The sequence below is a fragment of the Capra hircus genome, chromosome 4 (assembly GCF_001704415.2).
Source record: "Capra hircus breed San Clemente chromosome 4, ASM170441v1, whole genome shotgun sequence".
In the NCBI taxonomy this organism is placed as follows: domain Eukaryota; kingdom Metazoa; phylum Chordata; class Mammalia; order Artiodactyla; family Bovidae; genus Capra; species Capra hircus.
In genome coordinates this window covers 88,739,580-88,765,672 of record NC_030811.1, presented here as the reverse complement: position 1 = coordinate 88,765,672, position 26,093 = coordinate 88,739,580, and the positions used below count along the sequence as shown (strand labels likewise).

At 36.8% G+C, this 26,093-nt stretch overlaps 1 protein-coding gene across 2 annotated transcripts; it reads left to right on the top strand.

Annotated features, from left to right (window-relative positions):
• Window positions 4,461–24,116, top strand: NUPL2 (nucleoporin like 2). Of its 2 annotated transcripts, none has more exons than XM_005679048.3 (7): window positions 4,461–5,356; window positions 7,802–8,030; window positions 9,380–9,474; window positions 13,961–14,037; window positions 14,797–14,883; window positions 17,473–17,542; window positions 18,473–20,011. In XM_005679048.3, the coding sequence occupies exons 1-7, from the start codon at window positions 5,245–5,247 to the stop codon at window positions 19,048–19,050; spliced, it is 1,248 nt and encodes a 415-aa protein (XP_005679105.2). In that variant the 5' UTR covers window positions 4,461–5,244; the 3' UTR covers window positions 19,051–20,011. The 2 variants fall into 2 exon arrangements, with proteins under 2 accessions (XP_005679105.2, XP_005679104.2); XM_005679047.3 differs by having other exon boundaries at window positions 4,464–5,356; window positions 17,458–17,542; window positions 18,473–24,116.

The window sequence follows — 26,093 nt, the reverse complement described above, 5'->3', positions numbered from 1 at the left end:
AGGGTTGATTCCTTCTGGAGTTTCTGAGGGAAGAACTTCTCCTGCCTCCCCTGCAGCTTCCGGTGGCTGCTGGCAAGCCAGGAATTTGTTGGCTCACAACTGCATCACTCCAGTCATTGCTCCTGGTTTCGCATGGCCTTCGCCCATGTGTGTCTGTCTGTCTGCTGGTACTGTTGAAAGTCACTGGATTTAGCTCACCCTCCTCACTGGTGGAGGGTATGGCAACCCATTCCAGTATTCTCTCCTGGAGAATCCCATGGACAGAGGAGCCTGGTGGCTCGCAAAGAGTCGGACATGACTGAAGCAACTTAGCATACACTTAGCACACATGCACGCACCTCTTTATATTTTTTAAATTAATTTATTTAATTGGCGGGTAATTGCTTTACAAAATTTTGTTGTTTTCTGTCAAACCTCAACATGAATCACACACTTCTTTATCTTAACCAATGACTGTCTCCAAAATAAGGTCTCATTTTAGAATTTTAGGGAGACATTACTCAACCCAGTTCTATCTCCCAAAGGACCCCATCCCTAGGTAACCATTAATCTTTCTTTTTCTAGATTTTGTTATTCTGAACAATTTTATGTTGGGTTTTGACCTTTGCTCTCTGTTGGGAAAAATGTGTAATATTTTTGAAGGTAGAATATTGATTTGTCATATCTCAATTTGGTTATATTATGTAGTTACTTAATATTACTTAAATAATTTCCCATATGGAATATACAACTGTTTAAGGTATTTTAAATAGATTACTCATTTCTTTAGGCTACATCTGCTGACTAGAACACACTGATAAGTATGCAGATAGCTCTGATGTAGGTTATAATAAAGTGTGTGTGTGTTTTTCCTTAGTAATCTTAGTTATTCTAATTATTGTCTGTTTTCTGTCCTGGAAATAGTCTGTGATATTGTTGATATCAGGATAATGAGCATAATATGTCAGTAAATATATTTTCTATTGCTCTCCCACCCAAAATTCCTATCCTATAAAGTGCTCTATTTTCTTTTTAGTAGACATGTTAATGTTAATATTGTATTTTTTATAGTGATACTACTTAGATGACATAACAATTCAGTTTATACTTTTGAAAATCACAGTGTGAACATGAAATTTTAATGTCTTGAGAAAAAAGTTGTTGCTATCAAAAACATTAATTACAATTGTGACCTAGCTTTGAAAAACCTGAAAAATTTAGTCATGAAAAGGCGCCATTTTTAAAATCCAACAGTGTGTATTTCTGTTGAAATGTCACTCTTACTAACTAGAAAGCTTTTTCACTTTCCAGAGCTTTAGCCTCTTCTGATAACAAAGCTGTAAAATGGGATTCAAAATCTGGTTTATTCAGTTCTTAAGGGGATTTCCCTGTCTTCCAAACACCCATTGAATTTGTTAGCACTATCCATGTTTAATCTCCAAGAGCATTTTTCTTTTTATGATTGTCCTTTTCTACAGCATGTTGGTCTTGTTTCAGGTTGTCCTTAGGACATTTTAGTTTGCTTTTGTGTGTGTGTGTCACTCACTTGTGTCTGACTCTTTGCACACCCATGGACTATAGCCCGCCAGGCTCCTCTGTCCATGGAATTCTCCAGGCAAGAATACTGGAGTGGGTTGCCATGCCCTCCTCCAGATTCAGGGGATCTTCCCCACCCAGGGATCAAACCCAGGTCTCCTGAATTGTAGGCAGATTCTTTATCATCTGAGCCACCTTAACATTACTTATGCTATTGGTGTGTTTCTCTTTCTTCTCACTTCTTTTTCAATTGCTTTGATCTTTCCTGTTGGAATCGTTCCTCAAATATCTGGTCCTTGACTGTGCATTTATATTTAAAATGAGATGTTAAAAAATTGTGAACTTTCATGTGCAAGTGTGAGCTGAAGTGTAAGAGAACTTCATCATATGATAAGGAAATGGCTGCCTATTTTTGTTGGAGATTGGTAAAAGATCCATAGATAGTTTTCTGGGATGTCTGATTCTCCAGAAAATAAAACTTAAACTCCCACCTTTTGCAAGGGTTGGGTGTGGGGGGGCAAACTAGGAAGAGACTGTCCTCCTGGCTGAAGGATTTCTGAGCTCAGGCAAAAGCACCATTCAACAGGCATACTTTGGTTCCTCTTTGTCAGTACCATAACTTGCCCCTCTATTTACATCCTGGACTCTGAAGCCTCTCTTCTTACATTTTTGTCAAGAAAAACACCTATCTCCCATCAGGTAGGGGTGAATAGTTCACCCTTTTGCAATACCTGGTGGTTCTTAATTCTTGAGGTCTCTTTAATTTTCAGCCTTCTTTGGGGACACCAGTTATCCACCTTAAAGGAATATGACTCTTCCTCTAAGAAATTTACTATGTACTCTTATATGTACATTCAGTCTTCATAAATTGTGGTTTGAAATTATGGTTATCTCCTAGTATAGTCAAAGACAAAGTTTTTGCTTGTTTTCCCTCTTATTTTGAGATACCTTCAAGCAGAAAGGGAGGCAGAGGTATTTTTATTCTGTCACCTTGAAATTAGACGTTTTCTTCCTTATGACCCCACTCTCCTGATTTCCATCTGCTCCTCCCCTAGCACTAATAAGTTCTACATTCCTCAGCCCTTGACTCTCATCATCTCACACAGCACTTATCTTCTCCACCCTCACCCTCATTTAAAGCTTCATCCTAACTGATATTATTTTAGGTCTTTGATGCCAGCAAAGTCCTTATACATGCTGGCATCTGCACAGATGAGAAGTCATTGGCCACAAAGAGAGACTGGTTATCAAAAGGGGACTGCTCAAAAATAGATATGTTAAGAATACTGGGAGCCAAGTTTCTCACTGTGAAAGGAAAAAAAAAAACAACAGAAGGGAAATAAAATGAATTCTGTGATCTTGGATAGAAATTGGAGATTATCAAAGTGTGAAGTCATACATATAGAAACTGAAATGTGCGTTGATATAAATGTGTCTGTCTATAGTATATATTCTCTAGCAATGCCCATGAAAGGATTTAGGAACAAAGATATCACAAAAGCAATGAACAAACTTAAGAGCTCAGATCCTGGCTTCTAAGTACCACCAAAAAAGACCCAGGTCTCCTTGGAGAGCAGGGAAAGTGTCAGATGACCCTGGAACATCTTTTAGGCCAGAAAGTGAAGTGCTCAAAGAAGCATGAGATGATTTCGCACATGAAAATAAATGTATAAAATTGGAAACTCTTTAAGTCCATACTGATAGGAATAAATAAATGAGTGAATTAAAAGTTTGGTGAGGAATGAGGTTTTACATACTTTCAAAGTCTCTCCCTTTTGTTATTAATAACAGAGAGGAAAAGAGTAATTTTACAGTGGAGCAGCTTGCCAGATAACACCTGAAGTGATCAAAGTGAACATTATAATTAATGGGACAGACTGATGTGCACAACTTGACAGGCGCATTGTGAAGACCATGGATGCCAAAGATGCATAATCTAATTAACAAAACACTTAAGTCTGCATTAAGGAAATTTTATAAAATAGCTGTAAGTCAAGGTAGTGAAAGTCAAGGAGAGACTGAGAAAATATTCCAGAATGAAGAATCCTGAAGAAGGGTGGGATGATTTGGGAGAATGGCATTCTAACATGTATACTATCATGTAAGAATCGAATCGCCAGTCTATGTCTGACGCAGGATACAGCATGCTTTGGGCTGGGGCATGGGGATGACCCAGAGAGATGTTATGGGGGGGGAGGTGGGAGGGGGGTTCATGTTTGGGAACGCGTGTAAAAATTAAAGATTTTGAAATTTAAAAAAATATATATATATAAAATAAATAAAAAGAAAAAAAAGGGAAAAAAAAAAAGCCTGAAGAAATATGAGTATGGCAATGATAATTTTGAACTGCATCCTTGTCTCTTAAAGGACATTATTGGGACATTTTTAAGGCAAAATATGAAAAGAATCTAAGGATTAGCAGTATGCAGCAATACTAATGTCCTGATTTTGGTTATTATATTGTGGTTAAGTAGAATGTCCTTGTTTGTAGGAAATGAAATAATTGGGTGGTGGGGCATCAAGTCTATAATATAGTCTAAAGTAGTTCAGGAAAACGTTCATGTAACTCTCCCACAATTTTTTTTTTCCCAAAAGAAATGAAACGAATTTAAAATATATATATACTAGATTGCACCAGTTATTCTCAGTGCTCTGTAGATTCCACTGTCTTCAAAATCCAAAGTATATGAGCAAGAACAATGGCTAATCTTTTAAACTACCAGGGACAAACCTGTAATCCAACAGATCTATCGACTCATTGCAACCAAGGAGACAGCACACTAGAGGAACTGTAGTGTGTCTCACCACGCAATGGAGAAGGTAGTTGTAGGATTAGTAGGAAAGGTGGAGTTCAGGTAAAATCTAAATGAAACAGTTTTGATACTCCAAAGCATAGCAGAGCAGTGTAATGATTCATCAACACCAGATCTGGAGTGAGAAGTGGATGTAGGGTCATGTTTCTTTGGAAACCACAAAGTTAAGAGGATATGAACTGTTTGTCGTTGTTTTTTTCCAGGAATCCCCCTATCCGCAGCTCTGCACCTGGTGAGAAATAGAAGCTGCTTCTCTGTGTCAGGTGTCTTAGATCCTCTAGGCAACGAGTGGAATGTTTCATTATTACTGATAAAAGTTCACATAGCAACGTTCACGTGGGTTTTAAAAGAACAAAGTTTCTCTGTTTAAGAATGTAGTACTCACCCAAAGATGCCGGTTGTTATGATACTTTTTAGTTGCAGTTTGTCTTTAATCTGCTTCCTGTAAACGTTACTACTGGCTTACATTGTTACCCATCCTGATGAACGGCTGGCCAGGTTTTTACTAAGCAGTTACAAATGAAAATACGACTATGCTTCTCAAATCACAGCTAATACTCCTCCCAGGGCTGAAGTCCTTGGTTTGCCTAGCCAACTTTCTTCTCATTTGAGATCTCAAGCCTACCTCGAAGGAGACCCTGCATCAAGCTCTTAAGCGCCTTTCTCCGCAAAACCGTTCAAGCATCCCGCCCTCCCAACGTTGCGCTCGGGGCGTGCGGGGCGGGCCCACTCTTCTCAAATCTTATTGGGTAAAATCCTCGCCTCTCATCACACTATGGGCGGGACAATAGAGAAAGGGCCTTTACCAGGCGCAAGAAGATGACATCACAGTAGCGGAGCCGGGACCTCCGGTTGCTCTGGGCTCTGCTCGCTGAGGGTGCCGAATGAAGACCGCTCCGTTCGCGACACCGTCGCCATGACCATTTGTCAGTTCTTCCTGCAAGGCCGCTGCCGCTTCGGAGACCGGTGCTGGAACGAACATCCCGGCGCCAGGGGTGCGGGCGGAGGACGGCAGCAGCAGCCCTCAGGTGATGTTTTCCTCAATCCTGCGCAGCTAGCCGAGCAGGGGAAGGCCTGACGTGGGGCCGGGCGGGCGAGGATCCGGCGCCCCTCCTGGGGCCCGCCGCTGGGCACAGCGCCGCGGCGTACCAGTCAGGTGACGCGGACGTGTCCGCGCCGTCCCCTCGCCCGCCCCGCCCACTGACGTTTTCGCCCTTTGATTAGGAATTACGGCTGATTTTGTTAAGCGGACTGCAGTTTATTCGTGGTTACAGTGGAAAACAACGAATTTTTAAGTCGTAATTACATATCAGAACTACCTAGTCTTTGCACGGCAGTGGTTCCAGAATTGGCGTAAGTCGACCTAGACGCCTGCTTGCTGTAACATTGTACTACTTTTCTGGGTACTGGTTTTTCCCGTTGATGCTTTTAATGTAGTTTTTTTTTTTTTTTTTCTAAACTTTTTTCTAGGGAGAGGCTAGTAAGTGGGGTCAGAGTCAGGGCTCTTTGGGGAAGTCGTGAACTCCTTTGAAAATCTAATAAAAGCTACAGAGCCGTAAACCTCATATAAATGCACATGCTTGTAAAATTGGAGGTAAAATCGGGAGAGTGGGCTGCTGAATTAAGAACTCTGGGCTCTGAGGTAAAGAAAGGTATGCAGGACTACGGTGACCTGTCTTCTGGTCATTCTGCCTAAGTCATTGTCAAAATTGGAATATTTCACTAAATCAATTGTGGATGATGCAAAGGGACCGTCTTCGAGGAGAGGAGGGATCCTAAGTGAATCTATAGTACAATGCAAGGTTTTAGAGGTCAGATGAATAGTTAGATTTTTTTAGAACTGAGACTTAGTTCTTAAAAAGTACCGCAGGATGCTGACCATCTCTCCCTTCTCTTTACTCCTGTACGGCTATTCATCTGACGTTTAAACCTTTTGTTACATTGTGGTTTCACTTTTATAGCTCTTCTAGAAGACAATCTTTTTGAATTACCCACAATTAGTCTAGTGAAATATTCCGAACCAAAAATTAGGACTCGGGCTCAGACAAATGTATTTCCAGGAACAACAAAACGTTATATTTAACATTCTGTGGAGACTTACTCTAAATACAGTACAGAATAAATGTTGAATAGATAGATTGATGGATTTTAAAAGTGTAAATAAAACTAGTTAAATAAACAGTGTATTTAATGCCCAGAAATGAATGCTTGCAGAGTCAGTAAGTATGAAGGCCAAAAGCTATATCCAAATGATGGAATGAATTTCTTCAGTTGTGAAGGAAAAAAGGTCACAAAAAAAGATCAAACTGTAGAAAAATACAATATTATTAACCCCTACTTGTGGGATCTGGTCTAGCAATGTTCCCCCTTTCCTCTTTGGTTTCGTTAAGTAGTTTTAGAATTGGGAGATGCATTTTTTAAAGGAGTGTATCTCCCATCACTCCAGTTTTATTATACATATTTAATAGCATAGCTCCTAATTCAGTTAGAAACATGGCGAATTATCTTGGCCCCAACTGAGAAGTGATGAATAAATAATATCGTTGAAGTGATAAGATTTTTTGTAAATATAGAGACAGAAAGGAGAAAGTCCTGTTGGCTCATTTTGATAGTTATAAGAATGCTAAAAACATGCTTATAATAGAGGAAGTCAGTGCACTTTATTCATATGTAAACTACTGCTACAATTCTCATATGGAAAATAGGATGATAGGTGTTTTCTTTCTCAGAATACTGTGTCAAATAGATTTACCCATCTATCAAAGACAGAAGGTAGAATCTAATCTTTTCAATAAACTTCTTAATACATTGCTCTTTCTTCAGCTTTTACTACTATATAGGGCCCAATTGGGGAGCAAAGAATGATACAGATACAGCTTTTTATCATGAAGAAGCTTATGATATAGGTTACATGCCTTCTGTCCACTCCATTATCAAACAATTGTTTATTTAATAAACTTACATCAATTGAACTTAGTAATATATCATAATTTTTCTATGGATTTACAGTCCTCTCAGTCTTGTTAAATTAGATCATTGTGTGATTTGTTGCTACTGTGTGTGTCTGTGTCTGTGTGTGTCTGTGTGTGTGTGTGTCTGTGTGCGCGCGCGCGCTCAGTTGCTCAGTCGTGTCCGACTCTTTTGTGACCCCACGGGCTGTAGTCCTCCAGGGTCCTCTGTCCATGGGATTTCCCAAGCAAGAATACTGGAGTAGGTTGCCATTTCCTTCTTCAGGGCATCTTCCCGATCTAGGGATCAAACCTGCATTACTACCAGGGAAGCCCCTTTGTTGATATTATACTTAATTATATATATTGAAAATGAAAAGTTTTATAATTTAAAATGAGTGGGCATGTAGTGCCTGTCGAATCTTTATATAATATCTGCATATAATAAGATAAAATATAATGAAATTTTTGGAGATTGAAAACATGAGTTGCTAGTAAAATTGTTTATTTTCTTGTTTATTTCAGGTAGTAACAGACGAGGATGGAATACCACCAGTCAGAGATATTCCAATGTTATCCAGCCATCCAGTTTCTCCAAGCCTACACCATGGGGGGGCAGCAGAGATCAAGAAAAGCCATCTTTTGCTGCTTTTGATTCTGGAGAGTCTGCTAGCAGGAACAGGGGATTTGGCTTATCTCAGAACCCATTTGCTTCACCTGGCTCTGATGACCAGAAAGATGATAAGAAGCTTCTGTAAGTGAAAGCCTTCAGAAAAATTACCACCCATTTGCTTATTTTTTCCCCAAAGCACCCGTAATATTTCCTTAAAAAAGAAGTAATCTTATTATTTTATTAAATTGTTATAAAATCAAAATAAGCAAAAGAAAAAGCATCCATGATCCGAGGTAATCTCTGTTTTGCAGGTGTCATGCTAGACTTTATTTCAACTTAAAATGTGATTCTTCTATGTCAGTGCAGTGTCTTCTTGGGGATAATTACTCTTTTCCACTTTTCTATCGATGATACTGTACTGTGAATATCTTTCTAAGGTAATCCTGCTTATGTTAAATTATGAGTTCTTTACAAACTATGAGGTAATTTAAAGCAGTTTGTGATTTTTGAGGTCACTTAACAGCATCTTGTATTTTTCTTTCTATAATAAAACTTTTACTTCAGTTACTTCATGCAGACTGATTTCATTTGATTTCCTTCATTATTGTGGAGTATATTTCTTACCATTTATTGAGAACATTTGTAGTAGAATTTATGACTGGTGCTGAAACAGTGCCTGGCTGTATATAAGTGTTCCCTCAGCTCCCAGCAGCTAGGATAGTGCTTAAATATATTCATTAGTCTTTTATATCCCATAATTAAATTAGAACTAGTTGTAAACATTTTGAGCCATGTGTCATATACAATTGAGTAAGTAAAATAAAACAAATGAAACACTCCTTCCTATATTTGATGTTATTGTAAAAATCCTAAATTTTAGTATTATTTTATTATGAACTACCATTCTTACTTCATTAATTGTGCCATTCTGGGTAAGAGGGAAATATTTAATTTAGAGCTGAATATATCCATGACTTTGCTAACAAATTAACCATGGACATGAGTCTGTTCTGTTTTTGCAAAATGTGAGAATTAGACAAAATGATCTCTGAAGTCCTACCTACTTAAATATTTTATGGTTCTTTATTACTTACTGGTTCTTTCTTTCCCAGTTAAATGATCATTGATGTTAATTATAATGAACAGAGAAAATTAAAGTTAATATTGTGTATTTTTTAATGTTAAAGTTAATATTGTGTATTTTATATTTCAGTTCTTTAAGATGTATATGTATCTAGTGAGTTCTCAATAAATACATTGGTTAATGGTTCAGTGTACTGGAAAACCAAAATTATAAATGACTTTGATATTATTTATAATCATGAAGTGCAGCTCATATTTTTGTAAACTTCTGCTTTGAACGACACTTCAGAAAATATAGTGGAAAAATCTAAAATTATATATTTGCTATAACAATCACTGAAAATTATCGATGATAAATTTTACCAAGCAGAAGAAAAACATCTTTTGCCATATTTTTTTTTTTTTAGGGAAGGTATTGTTAAAGATATGGAGGTTTGGGAATCATCAGGGCAGTGGATGTTTTCTGTTTATTCACCGGTGAAAAAGAAACCGAATATTTCAGGTAACTAGAAATTATGTGTTTTTAAAATGTGTTTTACCGCTATTGTTTTCTAAAACCAAGACCAGATCAAAAAAAGAAATCAACCAAAAATTTAGCTACAGTTAGGGGAGTTTGGACATTGTTTAAAATACCTGAGTATTCTACCAGAACTTTGTAATTCAGAGATTGAGTTTGGAAGATATAGTTCAAGATATATTGATCCCTTAAGAAAACCAGTAAAATGAGGACTCGCCACTGGCCGCATTTCTAATTCTGTAAGCCTAAGAAGAGGCTCTGCTTCCTTGGTTCCCTGTAGATACTACTTCGGAACCTTTAGCTGCCTACAGAGAATAGAAGGGTCATATTATGCCTGCCATTAGGCTTTGATTCTGTTCTCTTTCCTCTTTTTATCTAAGGATAGTTATTTTTAATAAAGCATGTTGGTACCTCTTCTGGAGGTAATGTTTGAAGTTAGGGAGCCTTAGAATACTCCTTTCTTTCCCACTTTCTTTTGTCCATAGCTCATTTGGGCTGAAAGCTAGACCACAGTTTTCTAAGCCTCCTCTGAGTGGTCCTAGGCCCTATGCAGTTGAACAGGAGGTCTTTGGAAAATGAGGGCCCTTTCAGTCTATTAGAACTCTTTTTTGCCGGGCCTCATTCTAGGTAGTAGGGATATAGCAGTAAGATAGCTGAGATCCATCCCTCATGAAGTTTATGTTCTTGAGGGATGGAGGCAATAAGCAAAACAAATAAATAATTTTAAATAATGATTTTTCTGTAAAGGTAATAAGTGTTAAGCCTTTTTTAAAAAGTTGAGAATTGGACATGATGCCTAATGTCCTAAAGCGGTGGTTCTCAATATAAAATATAGATCCCTCAGCAGCATTGTTAGATAAAATATAGGGCATCCAGTTAAATTTAAATTTCAGATAAGTAATTATATTTTTAGTATATGGATATCCCATGTACTATTTGGGGCATACTTATACTTTTTTGTTTTTTGGCTTTGGCATTACCATATGGCTTGTGGGGTGTTAACATTCCCTGACCAGGATTTGAACCCAGGCCCATGGCAGTGAAAGCGTGAAGTCTTAACCCCTGGACTGCTAGGATATACTTACCTTTTGAAGTATTTGTTTGTCAGAAATTCCAATTTAATTGAGTAACCTTTTTTTTTTTTTTTTTTTTTGCTAAATCTGGCAACCCTTTTCCTGAGATCCTTTTTAGGGACTATACAAGTTTAGAAATATTTTCATAATAATACTAAGACATTAATTGCCATTTTCACTGTGTTGAGATTTGTACTGTTGGTGTAAAGCTGTTGATAAGGTACAGGCAACAAACTACTAGTAGATTATAGTAGTCATTAAAAAAATTTTTTTAATGACATTTTCACTTAAGAATGTCCCTGATGAAGAGGTAAAAGTTATTAATTTTATAAGGATACACCTTTTAAGTATTCTGTGTGCAAATGGGAAACACACATAAAGTAACATTAACAAATATGAATTTTTTTTCTATTGTAAGATGACATGTGCTAACATTTGGAAATTCTGGATAACTCAGTGAACCAATATTTTCCAAATGACCAGTGTGTGAAGTTACAAAATTGTACATGGTTGAAAGTGAAGTAATGTGAAAGGCACTCAGTTGTGTCCGACTCTTTGCAAACCCATGGACTAGAGAGTCCATGGAATTATCCAGGCCAGAATACTGGAATGGGTAAACTAACTAATAGTTTGGTTCATTAATATGATTTCATTAATATGATTTGAGTCCACATTATAGCTAATCTTTAAGAAACTATTGCCTGTCAAGTTTTGGTATTGTACCAAAGAAGAATATCCACAATTATCTGAAAAGACTACTAAAGTCATCCTTGCCCAGCTACATATCTGTGTGAGAAGTTTTTCTTTGTATATATACTTGAACCAGGCAATGTATTGAAACAGATTGAAGCAGATTGAAGAGCAGAAGCAGATATTATAATACAGCAGTCTTCCATTAAGCCATCAGCCATGCATTAAAGAGATTTGCGAACATAAAACAATGCCACTTATATCACTAAGTTTTTATTTTTTGTTTTGGAAAATATTTTTTTTTTAATTTATGTTGACACATTGATTTCTTATTTTTAAGTGAATTAATATTTTCTACATTTTTCAGTTTCATTTCAAATATGGTGAATATTGATTAATGTAACCTATGTAAGCAAAAAGTCTGGAATCCTTAATTATTTTTAAGAATGTAAAAGGGTCCTGAAGTCAGAAAGTAGGAGAATTGCTGTCTTGTAGGCATCCTTTATAATGAATGAATTTTTCTTTTGCCACTAGAATGATACTGTATTTATACTTACCTTTGAAAGAATTGAGAAAATAGTCACCCAGATCAATTTCTGTCTTTGTGGTTCACCATGAGTGACTGATGGAAGGAAGAGAAAGTAACCAGAGGGACAGTGTTTCTTTACTTAGAGTGGTTATCTCTTTTTAGGAAGTAGTATTGAAGCTGAGTCCTGAATGAAGAGATGTCTCTTCTGGGAAGATTTGAGGGGAAATGTTCCTGGCAATATAATAGGTAGTGCAGAGCCCGTTGTGCAAACAGGATTGGCATACTTGTAGATTAGTGAGGCCTGAATAGCTGGAGGAGAGTAAACAAGAGAAAGAGTAATATAATGTTAAGCCAGAGAGAGGCAGCCAGGGGCCAGATCATGTTGGGCCTAATTGCACTAGGAAGCCACAGAGAGTTTTGAGCAGGAGGAGGGGTGTGATCTGATTAGAAAAAGCTTGCTTAGACTGTTACGTGAAAAGAAATGGTTTGCTGGGAACAGGGGTTGGGGGCACAAAACAGAGGAAGGGAAATGAGTTAGGAGACAGCTGCTGTTGACTGAGAGTTACTTGCAGTGGAGACAGAATGGGTCAAATCCGTGTTCTGTTTTGGAGCTAGAACTGGCAGGAGGCTTATTAGTTAGATATGGACAACAAGAGAAATACAAGGTAATTCTTGGTTTTGTGGTCTGAGTAGTTTGTAAAGATAAGTTGTTAGAGAGCATCGAGGGTTCTGATTTGAATGTTTTAGGTTTTTTTATTCGAAGGTACGAGTCTTTGGAGTTAGTGGTATCTGGTTACCAGTAATTCTCTGTAGAAAAATATCCTGAGCAATTTTCTTTCTTCTTCTTCTTTTTTTTTTTTTTCCTCAAAAAGTTTTCCTATTATGAAAGTTATATCATAGAAAATTTGAAAAATACAGAAATATGTAAATAAAATAAAGATCAACTGATCTCAGAGTTAACAGCTGTAACATTTGAGTGTATTTCTTTCAAAACATGTACACACTTATTTCTTATTATATATATAATTAGCAATCATAACCTAGTGTTGCAGAAGCCTTGTTGTTTTCAATGTCTCTATTACTAGAAATACTAGAATGAACATCTTTTTTATGTAACACCCTTTGTTTACATGTTCAATCATTTCCTGAGGTCAGATTCTAGAAATTCTGTTAGAATCAAAAGGTATGAGTATTTGTAAGGCCTTTGACATTTATTGACAATTTTCCTCCCAGAAAAGTTTTACCGTGATTTCCATAATGGCAACTTAGAAGAATGTCCATTTCACCACATCCTTAATAATAATCATCCATTTTTAATTTTTGCCAATCTGATAAATAAAACATTGTATCTATTTTAAGTTGTATTTTTATTTTTAAAAAAGTTTGTATCCACTTATTTTTGCCTGTGTTGGGTCTTCATTACTGCACAGGGGCTTTTTCTAACTGCAGTGAGTGGGGGTTGTTCTCTAGCTGCGGTGCATGGGCTTCTCATTGCAGTGGCTTCTCTTATTGAAGAGCACATGTCCTGGAACATGCAGGCTTCAGTGGTTGTGGCATGGAGGCTCAGTAGTTGCAGCTCGAGGGCTCTACATCTCGGACTCAGTTGTGGCACGTCGGTTTAGTTGTCCTGTGGCATGTGGAATCTTCCCTGACCACCAGGGAAGTCCTAAGTTGTAATTTTAAACTGAACTTTTCAATTTCATTTGTATACTGGCTATTTGGGTTGTTTTGTGGATTGCTTGCCCATGCTGGCTTATTTTTCTTACTGATTTGTAAGAGCTATTAGCTCTTATACATTCTCGTTAACTCTTCTGTCATATATGTTGCAGTTATGGTGTTCCCAGTTTACTGTTTGCCTTTTAATTTTGCTTGTTATAGTTTTTAACATACAGAACTTTTTTTATAAGTTCAAATGTATATGTAATCAACTCTTTTTCTTTTCTGTATTATTCCTTCCACTCCGTTTATCTTTAGAAAATTTTACCCCTTCAATAATGAACTATATTTTATTCTAATTTTATACTTTATTAAATAGAGTCTAGTTTTTGAATTCTTTCCTTACGATTATGAAATTTTTCTACTGATCAAGATTAGCATATTTTCCTATCTAGCACCTCTCATTTTACTATACTATCAAAAGTATTGGTATTTAAAGATTCCAATTGATTCCTCACTTCAGGTTTTACAGACATTTCACCAGAGGAGTTGAGACTTGAATACCATAACTTCTTAACCAGCAATAACTTACAGAGTTATGTAAGTTTGTTTCCTATTCATCTAACTAACAGATTAGCTGTTAATTATTGGCTTCTCTATAGGGGCTCACTTGTGTGTTGGCAAAGTGGATGAGGTCTATATATATTTTTTTTTTTCCAGAAAACTATATTCTAAATTATTTTCTTTACAATTGGTTGGTTATCTAAAGTGATGAGAGTATACTTTGATTATAGTAACTACCAATGCTTTTGTTTTTATTACCAATTATCCAGCAATCAGTCCCAGAAATCATACCCTTTCACCATTTGACAGACGTTTATGGTGCATCTCTTACATGCAGACACCATGATGAATGCTAGGAAAACAAATGAGATGCACTGTTGGGTGAGGATTAGCCTTCTCATGTGTCAGGTATCAAAAAACTGAAAAACTGGGGGAGAATAAGTTTAGTGCTCAAAGGAAATGACATAAACTGTACTTTCCTATTGTCTACCGTCAATATCATATCAACCAGTACACGTTTGTCTCCCGTCCAAACATAACCTTTAATAACTCTGTGCTGCCAGGTGCTTGGGATCTTAACTAGGTGACACAAGGAGCTGGGGAATAGGGAAAGGGAAAGGGGTCTACAGCAGGAGTGTCTGTGGCAAGCAGGGTAGAGCAATGAGGATTTTACAAGTTGTGGGCCATAAAAATGCTTTATAAATTTATTGCGACTTTGGGAATAAAGACATGAAGTTGTTGAAGAGATTACCTTAAACACTCAATACTGACACATTATTTTTCTGTCCTCTTCAGCGAAATTCTGTCCAGCAGTTAATAAATCAATGGAGGAACAGGGTGAATGAACTGAAAAGTCTAAATACATCAACTGCAATAGCTTTGGTGAGTAGTGGAGAATCTCCTACAAGGAAGTATCTTATCTGTTGCCTTTTTGCAGCATTTCATTTTGGATTTGTGAAACAAAGCTAAAATTCTCTATCAAGAATTATGATACACATTCTCAAGAACCATAATATATTATCATTTAGAGTCAAGGTTCTGGAATTCCTTTCTCTCTGTTCCTTAGTCAGAAAAGCACAGATAATTATGCTTTTCTAAAACTATTCTTAGGATTAGGTTTTTAATTTTGGTAGTACTAGTTTTGAAAATTGGGAAATATTATATAATATAAATTCAAATATTCCAGGTTATCAGCATTTGAAAAGAAATTGCTTTGAAAAATGATATGAATACACATTTTTAAATTTATTTATTTATTTATTGACTGCATTGGGTCTTAGTTTTGGCACATGGTATCTCCATTTCAGCACGTAGGCTCTCTGGTTGAGGCATGTGGGCTTATGTGCTCCATGGTGTGTGGGATCTTAGTTCCCCAACCAAGGATCGAACCTGCATCCTCTGCATTGGAAGGCAGATTCTTAACCACTGGACCACCAGGGAAGTCACATGGAGACTAATGCACACTTTGGTGACTGAAGGACACTTACCATATGTTCCTGTCTTATACAGAAATGCTGTTAGGAGATATATACGCACTGGGCCCCAAAGATACATGATACTGCTATAGCATGTTCATTATCTCTGTTGATAAAGTTTATTTTTCTACCCCCAAAATGTTCTTAAGAGCATTATTTTTAAATAAAATATTTACGTTTGGAATTTAATATATCCAGTTTCCTAGGTGATTTTTCTTTGTACTTTCTGAAAAAAGCTATGAGAGTAGTAGCAGCCTGAACTTAGTGAATGACTGAAAGTCCCAATACCCTACTCCTTAAATATCTGCTTCTAAATGACTAGACTCTTGTGCAAGCTAGTTTCTTCTGCCTTTCAGTTGTTGTCATGCCATTTGAATTCAGTAGGACTTCTTGGAGGTATTTTTTCTCTAGATGAGAGGTGGCCCACCATCACCAATGCTAATGTGTAAGGGGTAACTGAGTTCAGAGAACTGCGGAGCTTCCTTCAAGGTTGGAAGTTCTGTGTTCTTTGACAGCTTCCAAGGGGCCCTTCTGTAGGTGAGAATCTTGGATAGCCCACCTACAGCTGGCTTCAGTTCAGTTCAGTCGCTCAGTCGTGTCCGACTCCTGCGACCCCATGAATCGCAGCACGCCAGGCCTCCCTGTCCATCACCAACTCCCGGAGTTCACTCAGACTCACGTCCATCGAGTCATTGATGCCATCCAGCCGTCTCATCCTCTGTTGTCCCCTTCTCCTCCTGCCTACAATCCCTCCCAGCATCAGAGTCTTTTCCAGTGAGTCAACTCTTCGCATGAGGTGGCCAAAGTACTGGAGCTTCAGCTTTAGCATCATTCCTTCCAAAGAAATCCCAGGGTCGATCTCCTTCAGAATGGACTGGTTGGATCTCCTTGCAGTCCAAGGGACTCTCAAGAGTCTTCTCCAACATCACAGTTCAAAAGCATCAATTCTTCGGTGCTCAGCCTTCTTCACAGTCCAACTCTCACATAAATACATGACCACAGGAAAAACCATAGCCTTGACTAGACGAACCTTAGTCAGCAAAGTAATGTCTCTGCTTTTGAATATACTATCTAGGTTGGTCATAATGCATCAATTCTTTATGTCCAATTATTCTTTTAATTCATTATATGGATATAATATAATTTGTTTATCCACATTCCTTATATGATAATTTGTTTATCACACAAGCTGAGAGAGAGAAGCTAGCCCTCCCCCAAAAAACCAAAAACTGTAAACTATATGATTCTATTTATATGAAACTCTAGAAAAGACAAACCTCATTTCTAGTAATAAAAAGTGGATGAGTGGTTCCCTGGGACCAGAGGTTGGAAGAGGGTTGCCTGGAAATGGACACACGAGAACTTTTATGGGTGATGGAAATATTCTAAATCTTGATTTTAGTGATGGTCTTAAATTTATGAAAACTGATTGAAAAATAAATTTCTCAGTGGATGCATCTTATTTTATGTAAACTATACCTCAATACAGTTGAATTTTAAAAAATGCTGGGGACTTCCCTGGTGGTCCAGTGGCCAAGACTGCGTTCCCAATGCAGGCGGCTGGGGTTCTGTACCTGGTTGAGGAGCTAGATCCCACAGGCCGTAACTAAAGGATCCTGAGTGCCACAACCAAGACCCAAGTCAGCCAAATAAATAACTATTTCTTAAAAACAATGCCAGTAGGGTTTTCAAATGAGAGAAATAATATATGCTTGTATTAATGAGGAAGGACTTATTAGAGGTCAGGATTAAGTGAAAAATTCATTGAAAAGGAGATTAACACTCACAATTCATCAGCCAGAACATCACTCTGAACTCCTTGAGAAGGGCCTATTTTTTCTATGCATATTCACTTGTGGGCATTTTTCTATGTTAAACAAAATGAAGACATTTTAAAGTGCACATTTGAAAAATTAAATTTGGCTAAAAGTGTACAGAAAAAGTACTTGAGTTATTCACTTGCCTACCTCTTTTTTAATAGCTGTCCGATTTACAGGATGGAGTGAATCAAGCAGCACCTTCATTTGGATTTGGCAATAGGCAAACAGTAACATTTGGGTCACCAGGTAAGTGACAAAGTCATGCAAGACTTGACTGATTTAGAAAAATGGAATTTTATGGGTTTCAAATACAAAGTCTGAAGGTGTCTCTGTGCCATTTTAAGTCACCCTTGCAAATTCTACCACCTTCCATAATAGAGCTTCAAAGAATTTGGCTCATCTAGCATTTGTGGTTCGGAGAAGGCGATGGCACCCCACTCCAGTACTCTTGCCTGGAAAATCCCATGGACGGAGGAGCCTGGAAGGCTGCAGTCCATGGGGTTGCAAAGAGCCGGACACGACTGAGCGACTTCAGTTTCACTTTTCACTTTCATGGATTGGAGAAGGAAATGGCAACCCACTCCAGTGTTCTTGCCTGGAGAATCCCAAGGATGGGGGAGCCTGGTGGGCTGCCGTCTATGGGGTCGCACAGAGTCAGACACGACTGAAGTGGCTTAGCAGCAGCAGCAGCATTTGTGAAATAGTGTTCAGAATGGGCACGTTCTTTGAAAGACCCTATGGCTCAGGTTTTAGATGTATATTTTAGGAATGGTTTTTCTAGAGTTTCATAGGACTACATAGCTACGGTAATAGCACCTATGTGGACTTTCTCGTTTCTGTACATAACAGCGTAGTTTTGTCTTCAAATGACAGCTCCACCGAGAGGAGAGGACAAGCTGAAGTGAAGGTCCACTCCCTAATCCCTGAGATTTCTCAAGAGCTACCTTCTTAAGTGAAGGTAAATTAGAGTGTGAATGAGATCAGTGTAGCAGAAAGACAGGCCAACAGGGTTTAGTGAGTTTGTCCTAACTTCTCATTTTCACTTTTCTTCCTTCCAATAAGTTTCTCATCATCTAAACATGGCAGAAATAAGAAAAAGAAAAGGTGGGGGCAAGGTGGTGATATAGCTACATTTTTTGACTAATAGTTTCTTTTTTCTTTTCCTGGTTTTTGTAGGTTTTCCAGTGAATAACAGCAGCAGCAACAGTGCTCAGAATTTTAGTTTTAAACCAAGCTCTGGATTTGCTACAGCCTCTTCTGGAAGCACTCCTGTGTTTGGGAATACTCCTGCATTTGGAGCTGTACCTGCTGCCAGTTCTGCCATCGCTGCTGCTACTCCGACTTTTGGCCTTAGGAAACCCGAAATCACATCTGCTGCTTCATTTTCATTTAAAACCCCTGCAGCTTCTGGTTTTGGATCATCTGGATTTTCAGGATTTTCACCTTCCATGGCAGCAAGCCCTGTTGGATCTCCAGTGGCCCCAGCCTTTGGAAGTGGCAGTTCTGCAGCTGGTTTTGGTAGTCCAGGCTCACAGCCTCACACTGCTTTCTCTAAGTCATCCAGTGACACCTTTGGAAACAGCAGCGTACCTGCCTCTCTCTCATTCTCGCTTGGCAATACCACAACAGATAATGCATTATTCACACCCAAGGATCAACTAACAGCAGAAGAACTGGAACAATTTCAATCCAAGAAATTTACTCTGGGAAAAATTCCATTAAAGCCACCACCTGTGGAACTTCTAAATATTTAAAAGGGCAATTTTAAATACAGATAAAAAACCAGCTTTTAAAACTGTTTTGAGTGGTGGTTCATATGAAAGAGGAGGTATATATATATATATATAAAAGTGTGTATATATATATACATACCCAGACACATACACGTGTATATGCATATATATTGCATGTATATTTATAAGAAGTATAAATTTTCAATAATAACATTAGGAGTTCTTAAATTTAACATTTTTCCTTGAGTCTGGCTATTTAAGTAAAACAACAAAAAGCAGCAACAGATTTTTTCCTTTTTTTTTTTCTGTAATGATGAATGGAACTGAAAAAACCGTCAGGGTGCACTGAATAAAGTACTTTTCTCATTTTGTATCACTTTATACTGTCTTACCCTTTACATTTTTACCTTTAAACTTTTTTTCTTGAAGGAAAGAGATAATTTCTAGAACCAGTAGGGAAAAAATGCTTGTTTAGTCTACCTACTGAATAAGCATCAGTAGCATGGTGACTTTCTTTCATGTAAAGAAGATTCTCCTAAAGAGAGAAATATAATTTTTAAAGGGTAAAAGCTTTTATTTTTACTACCTAAGAAGCATTTTCGCCTCAAAATTTTTCCTCCTCAGTTTTGGCCATCTCGTGAACCATTTGAGTTTTTGTCAACAGTTTCATGCTAGTTTCTATCTTGGCCTAATTTTTATGTAATTCTGTTTTTTCCTCACATTGTCTCATCAAGTGGATGGATTGTAAGAGGACTAGAAATTATGATCTCATATAGATGAAGAGCATTTGTGTATGTATATATCCTTTGTAGATGCATAAGACATTCTGGAAGAATAAGAAACTTGCTAATAATGACTACCTCTGGTAAAAGAATTGGTGTCTGTTCAGAGAAAAACTTTATATACCATTTTGAACTGTTTGCATATTTTACCGTGTACATGTGGTACTTTGTTTTTTTAATTAAAAGAAGATCACGGAAAATTAGGCAGCTTTTTCCAACTAAACATTATTGGCAAGTTTAATGATACTATGATCAAGCTAGTTTTTCAAGATGCATTTTTGAAAAGCATTTTTTTTAAAACAAGTATTCAAGATGCATCTTTTCTAGGCTTTTTTCAAGTAATGGAGAAGTAACTTTATAACTGGAAAAAGGTCATTGAAGAACAAGTCTAGGCTTTCTTCCACCTCCATTTACATTATTAAGGTATGCTCATTCCTTTTGGTGTATTTCTTAAAACCTTTCTATAAAATGTTTATTATAACAACTTTGGAAATTTAAGGAAATTAAAATTATCAATAACCTCTTCCCCTGCCCAAGAATAGTGTATATTGAGGGATGAGGACTCACCAGCTGTTTCTAGAGTTTTTATTAGAATTTTCAGATGTGTTTGGGTCTCCCTGTGTCCTCAGATTGAAGGAGTAGTATCTTATATATATGGTTGATCCAAACAGCCAGAGATGTCATTAGTTGAAGCATATGTGTCAAGAGTTCTGTGTTCCTTTTTCAAGCCTCAGAAAATTATATAACTAGCACTGTGAGAACAGTTTCTTTACACAGATCAGGTATTGAACTGATTTTTAAGTGAAAGTCTTACCTATTAAAGATATACGCTCCACGTGATTTTAGCATATATACAAAGGATTTGGTCCTCAGGGGATCCAGATTCTCTGTTACACTTTTTGAAGAACTTTATGACTCAAACTAAGTTTTGGAACCCCAGCATTCCAAATAAGGGGTATGTTTGAAACCATCCTTGGTATAGAGATGATAAATAGACCCTAAGTTTCTGTTTTGATTTCAAGTTCTTTATAAGGACTTTCAATGGTTAGTTTTTTTTTTTTCAACTTACAGTTGACTCCTAGAGTTCTCCTACTCATGGTATGAACCCTGCATAAAGGTAGATTAAGTTTCAAGACCTTAAAAAGGAGTGGAAGGGAAGAGGCAACCAAAAGGTGCAAGAGCAAGTACTGCCATCTGGGTTTATTCAGTGAGGCAAGAACCAATTCTGACAGCTGGTCACACTGAACATATACTCCCGAGTAAGCACAGACAGCCCCATTTCACAGCTTCTACAACAGCTGCCTCTTTTCCCTAGGACTTAGAAGAAGGGACAGAATTGCATATAAGGTTTTATTACAGGTAAAATGATCTAACTAGCTTGATTATTTGATCACAGAAGGATAGAAGTATAACAGCTGAGAGCTAATTAGAAAGGGAGAGAGAAGCTGATATTAAAACTATTTAAAAGATATGATTTAGCTACAGAGTATGTATTGTTCAAGTATTGTTCATAAAAGAATCCAATCTGTTGTCCAACAACAGGAAATTGGTTAATCTGGTAGATTCATATATTGGAGTACAGCTTTTCTAAATGACCTAGGTTTTCACTCTGTAGTCAGTGGACAAAAGCTTGTTATTTATTATTTTATTATTATTACTCTAATTGCACTGACTGGGACACTCAGTACTCTGTTGAATAGTAGTGGTGAGAGGGGGCATCTTTGCCTTGTTTCTGATCTTAAAGGAAAAACTTTCTTTCATAATTGAATATGATATTAGCTGTGGCCTTTTCAGGTATGGCTTTTATTATGTTGAGGTAGTTTCCTTATTTTCCCCAGTTTGTTGAGTGTTTTTGTCATGAAAAAGTTTTTACTTTGTCAAATATTTTTTTATGCATCAGTTGAGATGATCTTAGGAGTTTTGTCCTCCATTTCGTTAATGTTGTGTATTTATACTGATTGATTTTGTATGGTGAACCATCTTTGCATTCCAGATACAAATCCCACTTAATCATGTGTAAATACTTTTAATGTGCTGTTGAATTCAGTTTACTAGTATTTTATTGAGGATTTTTGTATCATTATTCATCAGGAATATTTGTCTATGGTTTTCTTGTGTCTTTTTTTCTGGTTTTGGTATCAGAACAATGCTGGCTTCATACTGTGAATTTGGGAATGTTCCCACCTCTTCAGTTCTCTGGAAAGATTGGTATTAATTCCTTAATTGTCTGATAAAATCCTTCAGTGAAGTCATCTTGTCCTGGTTGGCAGTGTTTGATTACTGCTTCAATCTCCTTATTATAGGTCTGTTCAGATTCTTTACTACTTGATGATTTAGTTTTGGTAGTTTGTATGTTTCCAGGAATCAATCCATTTCTTCTAGGTTATCTAATTTGTTGATATTTAATTGTTCACAGTAATCTTTTATAATCCGTTTCTATTTCTGTGACATCAGTTATAATATCCACTCTTTTGATTCTAATTTAGTTATTAGAATCTTTTAGCTCTTTTTCTTAGTTAATGTAGCTAAGGATTTGCCAATTTTTGTGGTCTTTTTAAAAGACCATGTCTTAGTCTGCTCATGCCACCATAATAAAACACCGTAGACAGGGTGGCTTACAAAAGAGACATTTATTTCTTTCAGTTTTGGAGCCTTGAAGTCCATGTCAGGGTGCCAGCATGGTCAGTTCTGGTGAGAACCCTCTTCCTAGCTTGCAGATAGCTGCCCACTTGGGTACTAAGATGGCCTTTTCTTGGTATATGTGCATGAAGAAATAGATTCCTCTCTCTTCCTCTTCTTACAAGGCTATTAATCCCATCATGAGGTTGCCATCCTCATGACCTAATTTAAACTAATTATCTCTCAAAAGACCCCACCTCCAAATACCATCACTTTGATGGTTAGGGCATCAACATATGAATTTGGGTGAAGGACACAAACACTCAGTTGGTTTTATTAGTTATTGATTTTTTTCCACTTTTTCTATTCTCTAGTTCATTTACTATCCTTTCATCTTTATTATTTCTTCTGCTAAATTTAGTTTTTTTTTAAGGTATAAAATTAGATTATTGATTTGAGATCATCTTTTTAATGCAAGCATTTATCTCTGTAAACTCCTCTCATCACTGCTTTTGTTTTCGTATCACTGCTTTTGCCTAGGTTTTGATGTGTTGTATTTTGTTTTCATTTGTCTCTAAGTATTTTCTAAGTTCCCCTGTGGTTTATTCTTTGACCCATTGGTTGTTTAAGCGTGTGTTGTTTAGTTTTCACTTATTTGTGTTTTTACCTTTTGCTGTTGACTTCTAGTTTCATTCCATTGTGGTCAGAGAAGATACTTGGTATGATTTCAGTCTCTTAAATTTGTTAAGACTTGTTTTGTGGCCTAATATGTGGACCGTCTTGCAGAACGACCGTGTGTACCGGAGAAGAATGTGTATCCTGCTGTTCTTGGGTGAAGTGCTCAGTATATGTTTGGTTCAGTTATTCTGTAGTGTTAAGTCCTCTGTTTTTTTCACGGATCTCCTCTTTGTTCTATCCATAACTGAAAGTGGAGTATTGGAATATCCTATTGTTACTATGTTGCTGTCTGTTTCTCCCTTCAGTTCTGTCAGTGTTTGCTTTATATGTTTGGGGGTTCTAACGTTAGGTGCATGTACATTATAATTGTTATATCTTCCTGGTAAATTGACCCTGTTATCATTATATAATGTCCTTCTTTGTCTCATATGATAGTTTTGGTTTTAAAGTCTATTTTATCTTAGTATGGCCACTTCTACTCTCTTTGGATTCCTATTTTCATGGAATATTTTTCCATCCTTTTAGCCTATGTGTATCTTTAGATGTATAGCATGCCTCTTGTAGACAACCTATTAGTTGGTTCTTATTTTTTATCCATTCAGCCAATCTGTGTCTTTGAATTAGTATATTTAACCTATTACATATAAAGGAATTACTGACAGGAAAAGACTTACTATTGCCATTTTGTTCATTGTTTTCTGTATATGACTTTTTTGTTCTTTTCTTCCTGCTGCCTTATTTTGTGCTTTGCAGATTTTTTTTTTTGGTAGTGACACATTTTGATTCCCTTTCCATTTCCCTTTGTGTATATTCTATAATTTCTCTGTGGTTACTGATGTAATTACATAAAGTATTTTAAAGTTATAATATATTTTACATAATTTAACTTCAGTGACATAAAAACTGCTCCATTTCAGTTCTGCCTCACCCACTTTATGTTTTTGAGACAGATTACCAAATTATTTTAATATTGCCTGTTTGTTAACATAGATATATAATTACTCTTTATGCTTCTTTTGTTTTTTTAAATTCCGTGCCGGATTTAAAAGTGATTTATGCACTTACATTCCAACACTACATAATTCTAGATTTATATTTTTACCTTTATGAAGGAGTTTTATGTTTTTGTCTGGTTTTTGTTGCTCTTTATCATCCCTCTGTTTTAACTTGAAGGACGCCCTTCAGCCTTTCTCTTTTTTTCCAGCCAGTTTGTTTTCTGTTGATACCCCAGTGGTCAGATCTTGACCTTGTACTTCCACAGTGGTCACAACCATTCCTTCCGCTGCTGCTGTGTGGTTTTCCAATTCTCCTCATGCATGTTGAGCTGGCAGTGCATAGCACATATTTTCTTGGGCTGCAGTTCCAGGGGCTTGTACTTTGTGCCCTTGTAGAATTTCCTAAGATTCTCTTTCTGAGTCTGGTTAATGGCAGTGAGAACAAAGGCAATAGATTTGCAAACAAGTTGAGTCTTAGAGAGTTTGGATGCTGTGCTGCCTGGCAGTTCAGAAACATGCAGCTGGGACAGCTCCACCTTCAGGTCATCCATCTGTTTGAGCAACTTGTCTTTCTAGCCTGAAAGTCTCAAGACTTAATCTTGGCTATGGTTGTACAAGGTTGTTTTTAAAGTACGAAACAGATGAATGAAGACATTTTTTTTACCCAGACATTAGTTCATGTTAAAAATTATTGCAGAAGAAGCTCAAGACATCTGACTTCAATATTATTCATCAGATTAATATAATTTGATCAAATCAATAATACTCGGCAAATTAATATGAGAAAATACCACTTCCTATCCATTAAACTGGCAAAATCGGAGTCTTGCAATGATGGTGTTAATGAAGATGTGGTATTTTGGAGACTGTCGTGAGCTGTTGACAGGCGTGTGGATGGGTGCAGGCACTTCAGAGACAGTTTGGCAACATCCAGTAACGTTAAAGATGACCATCCTCTACAACCTAGAAATTTTTACTCCTTTGCAAGGCCCTTGCTCCTCGAAGTGTGGTCCTAGAACCAGCAGCATCAACATCATCTGGGAACTTAATACATATGTAGAATTTCAAGCCTCATACCAAAGCTACCAAATCAGTCTCCATTTTTATGAGATTTATGGGAGGATGGTATGCACATGAATATATGAGAAACTACTGCACCTGGGAAAAGGAGACATATAAAACTAAATAGTATTATTCATAGTAGCAAAATATTGGAAACAACCAGAAGTTCATGCACAAGGTAACAGATACCCTTTGGTATAATGTGATACATCTGTACAACTTGAGTTACACATATAAACAGCCAAAAAAGCACAGGTGGTATAATATACTGCTGAAAGTACGGAGTACAAAACAATGCTATATATTGTTTATAAACTTATAAACATAGTAAAGCAATAACAGCCTGAGAAAATTAGCACCAGATTTAGAATAGAGTTTGTCCAGGAAAGAGGGGGAAAAAGAATGAGATTTAGAAGGCGTATATAGGGAACATTATACCTGTGATTTTTTTTTTTAATTTAAACTTATGACAATAGTAGAATTTTGTAGAGTGGGTGATGAGTACATAGCTATCCATTAGTTTCTATGTTTTTCCATATACTTTAAATAAATTTACAAATTTTTAAAGATTTAATTTAGAAGAAAAGAAGTCGTCTTTCCTACCCTTAATTGTATTATAAAGTAGCTTTTAGATTGCTGAAGTAATCACTATGAATTGAGTAGTTTGTCAAATTGTTTCCAAATCTTGAATAGTCCACCCTGATGATTCTTGTCACTCTAGTACTAAAGTATACGGAGCACAGCTGTTCTAAAGAGCAACCAACTGTGGGTGTAGACCATGTTATTTTTGCTGCTAATGACATCCTGAAAGTAATTCAGATATTTGTGGAACAAAATAGAAATTATTTTTGATTCACTTGTGTGGGAAAGAGTATGTGTTTGTCTGCTTATACCTGATGAAGAAGATAATCTAGAATCAATATGAAAA

Excerpts from the sequence above, each read along its gene's own strand:
- NUPL2 (XM_005679047.3), top strand. The coding sequence starts at position 5,245 with ATGACCATTTGTCAGTTCTTCCTGCAAGGCCGCTGCCGCTTCGGAGAC. Across the intron at positions 9,475-13,960 it reads AAAGAAACCGAATATTTCAG|GTTTTACAGACATTTCACCA; the intron begins GTAACTAGAAAT and ends TCCTCACTTCAG. Across the intron at positions 17,543-18,472 it reads AGTAACATTTGGGTCACCAG|GTTTTCCAGTGAATAACAGC; the intron begins GTAAGTGACAAA and ends TGGTTTTTGTAG.